General features: G+C 41.8%; 1 protein-coding gene across 1 annotated transcript in view; it reads left to right on the top strand.

Moving 5' to 3' along the window:
* Positions 1 to 3,115, top strand: part of GDNF (glial cell derived neurotrophic factor) — a 16,944-nt gene extending 13,829 nt beyond the window's left edge. Inside the window, exon 2 of the mRNA XM_005426069.1 lies at positions 2,631 to 3,115. Coding sequence (XP_005426126.1) covers positions 2,631 to 3,115 — 485 coding nt within the window. The remainder of the gene's footprint in view (positions 1 to 2,630) is intronic.
* The last annotated feature ends 20 nt before the right edge of the window (positions 3,116 to 3,135 follow it).

Here is a 3,135-nt window from a genome sequence, read left to right as displayed (position 1 = left end):
TACAGTTGTGTTTCACTCTCCATAGCCAAGGTCTCGTTGCATCATGCTGTTGGTACAAAGGTTGTGCTAAAGAATACATGAGAGAGGTGTGGGCTGGGGTAGTCACAGTGGTATGAGAGGAGGGCAGCTGAAGTTCAAGAGTGAGAAGGGCATTTCTAGAGCCATCTCCTCAGGGCTACATCCTTCTCTAATTTGGTTATAGACTAAAAAAAACTAGTTTCTGTGTAGGAAATCAAGAAACTACTCAGACCTGAGCAACAAGCGCCTTCTGCTAGCTGCTTTCCATTTGTATCTGTGTCAGGGCCAAATTCATACTTCAGCAATGGGAGTTATGTGAGCTCCATGTAGGTCATCTTTTTTAACTGAGTATAGAAAGATGTCTAGCCCTTGTTGCTTTAAAGGAACATAGCCCATCTATTGTCTGGACCTGGTTCTTGCTCGGTTGGGCAATACTTGTACAGAGTAGGCAGACCAGCCTGTTCTGCAAAGGAGCTGGTTGGTGCATCCAGTGGGCACATCCATCCAAGAAACTCTCCTCACAGTGTGCATTTTGTTACCTGCTACAGAGATAGAGGAGTGCAAGAAAAGTGTACTTAGCGCTGTCATTGCAGGGATATGGGACTGGGTCCTGCCTTGTCCAGGCTCCACCTAGCTGTGTAGATAGTAGCCATCCCTCCATCGTGTCTTTGAGCATGAACACTGCTCTCTGGGATCATTGTTTTTAGCATGGATAAAACAAAATGTAATTCACTTTTCAGTTTCAAACTCTACAGTTTATAGCACCCTCTTTGCCTTGTATCACCCTCATTACGTGGAGGTACAAGGTTTCCAGCCTCCATTACTCTTTTATCAGTCTAAACTGTTTTGCTGGATCTATCCATCAGAAAACCTATACCTCTCACTGTTGATGGATGGAGGCCTCAAGGATGTGGCTACTTCAGGCAGCAGTCCCCTTTCCTGATCATGTGCAGATGCTCTCTGTTTCAGCAGGTTTTTGCGCTGGCAGAGTTAGGATCCTGCTGCCCCCCATCTCCTCTGTATTTGGTGCTTCTACTGAGGATATGAGGGTGCACTTTTGCTAGGTAGTGGGGACAGCCTCATGCCTTCCTGCCTCCTGTTAACAGAGTCAATGGTACCCTGTTTGAGCTGGGTACCTGTGCTCAGGTCACTCATTGGGATTCCTGTCTTGCTGTGCTCATTAGAGAAGTGTGAGTAAATGGAAGTGGAAGTAATGGAATGGATTAAGTGGAAATGCTGAGCCTTTGCCTAAGGAGCCATTCCAATCCCAGCACCTCACTGAGTGGGAGCCCTTGTGTAGGTACCAGCTCCTGGCCAGGTGCACTGCACCGGATATTTGCCTCTCCCAGTGTTTGGTGTTCCTGCAGCATTTGTAGGAGTGTTGGAGATGGATACTCCCGTATATGCAAGACCAGTGTGACACAGTTTGCTCTGTGTTGGGTTTTAGGAGTTAAGTACAGAAAGGAGCATTCTCTTAGGACTTACTGGAAAGGAAGAAGCCTTAATTTTTGGGGCAATAAATATGAAAAAAAAGATCTCAATATTGCAATATAGTTTAAGATATGGTCATTAATAATGCAACATAAGGGCATCCACACACAGGGTCCTGACAGCCTGACCCTCTGTTAGTTCTCTGAATTCACTAAAGCAGGTAATTTTGAGGGATTTAGTCCATGGGAAATTAAGGATCTCAAAATGGTTTTTTTTTTTTTCGAAATCATGATGAAATGGCAAAATTTATAAGCATTTTAGAACACATTTAATTTCACCCTTCCTGAAGAGGTTCATTCTGCTAGTATTGAAACATTTCATTGACTTCATAGTACAATTTACTTGAGTAATTCGTCAATGATATACCAAGTGATAAATTAAATAGAATAAAAAGTAAATTTTTATAAAAGGAAAATGCATTCATAACATTTCCCTAAAAAATAAACATAATACTTCTATTCTGACCTGTTTTTACTCAGTGTGATCAGCATCTTGTGATACAAAACACTTACATGAGAAATTTTTCAAAAGCTATGAAAATAATTATCCCCTAGGAGCAGTAAAAACCCAGGCATTCATCCAGGAATAATATCTCAGTCTGGTACCCCAGGAAATCCTCCTTCTGTCATGCCCAAAAACCTTATTGACAGGTGGCTTTGGCAATACTAACTGCTGCTGGTGTGAAAAGAAAATAATTAACAACTATAATGGAAAAATTGCTTTAAAGAAACCTTTTCCTGTTGCTACTTTGCTGGGAAGAGTCTATATAACCTCTTTACTGGTGGCTTCATCCACCTCTTAACTAATATTCATACCATGATATGTTTTTCCTTCCCTCTATTTCCACAGGGCTCATTCAGTATTAAAAGATGTGCTGGAACGCTACCAAGCGTCAGCAGACACACACAGAAATACAAATACATCTCATTTATCTTTCCCCAAATGAGTTTCTGTGATGACCTAAACCATTCCAAATTCTCCTTGATTTCTGAGGGTCCTGGGCATGTGTTCTGAAGTGATGGGCAGGAAAGCTTGCATGTGCGTAATATTTTTGAGTTGTGAATGGACAAACTTTATGATAACTGATGTGTGACAAGGCCTTTTCTCTCTTTCCCAAACAGCTAATATGCCAGAGGATTATCCAGATCAGTTTGATGAGGTAGTGGACTTTATTCAAGCCACTATTAAAAGACTGAGGAGGTCACCAGATAAACAGACTCCAATTTTTTCTAGGCGGGAGAGAAACCGTCAAAATGCAGCCACAAACATAGAGAATTCCAACAAAAAAGGAAGGAGAAATCAAAAGGGCAAAAATCGAGGATGTGTCTTAACAGAAATACATTTAAATGTGACCGACTTGGATTTGGGATATGAAACCAAAGAAGAGCTAATTTTCCGGTATTGCAGTGGATCTTGTGATGCAGCTGAGACCACCTATGACAAAATTTTAAAAAACTTAACCAAAAAGAAAAAACTGGTCACTGACAAAGTGAGGCAAGCCTGTTGCAGACCCACAGCCTTTGATGACGACCTGTCCTTTTTGGATGATAACCTGGTTTACCACATACTGAAAAAACATTCCGCAAAAAGGTGTGGATGCGTCTGACGGCTGCATGTCAAGGGGGC

Source organism: Geospiza fortis, unplaced genomic scaffold (assembly GCF_000277835.1).
Source record: "Geospiza fortis unplaced genomic scaffold, GeoFor_1.0 scaffold163, whole genome shotgun sequence".
Classification (NCBI taxonomy): domain Eukaryota; kingdom Metazoa; phylum Chordata; class Aves; order Passeriformes; family Thraupidae; genus Geospiza; species Geospiza fortis.
This window is presented reverse-complemented; position numbering and strand designations above follow the sequence as displayed.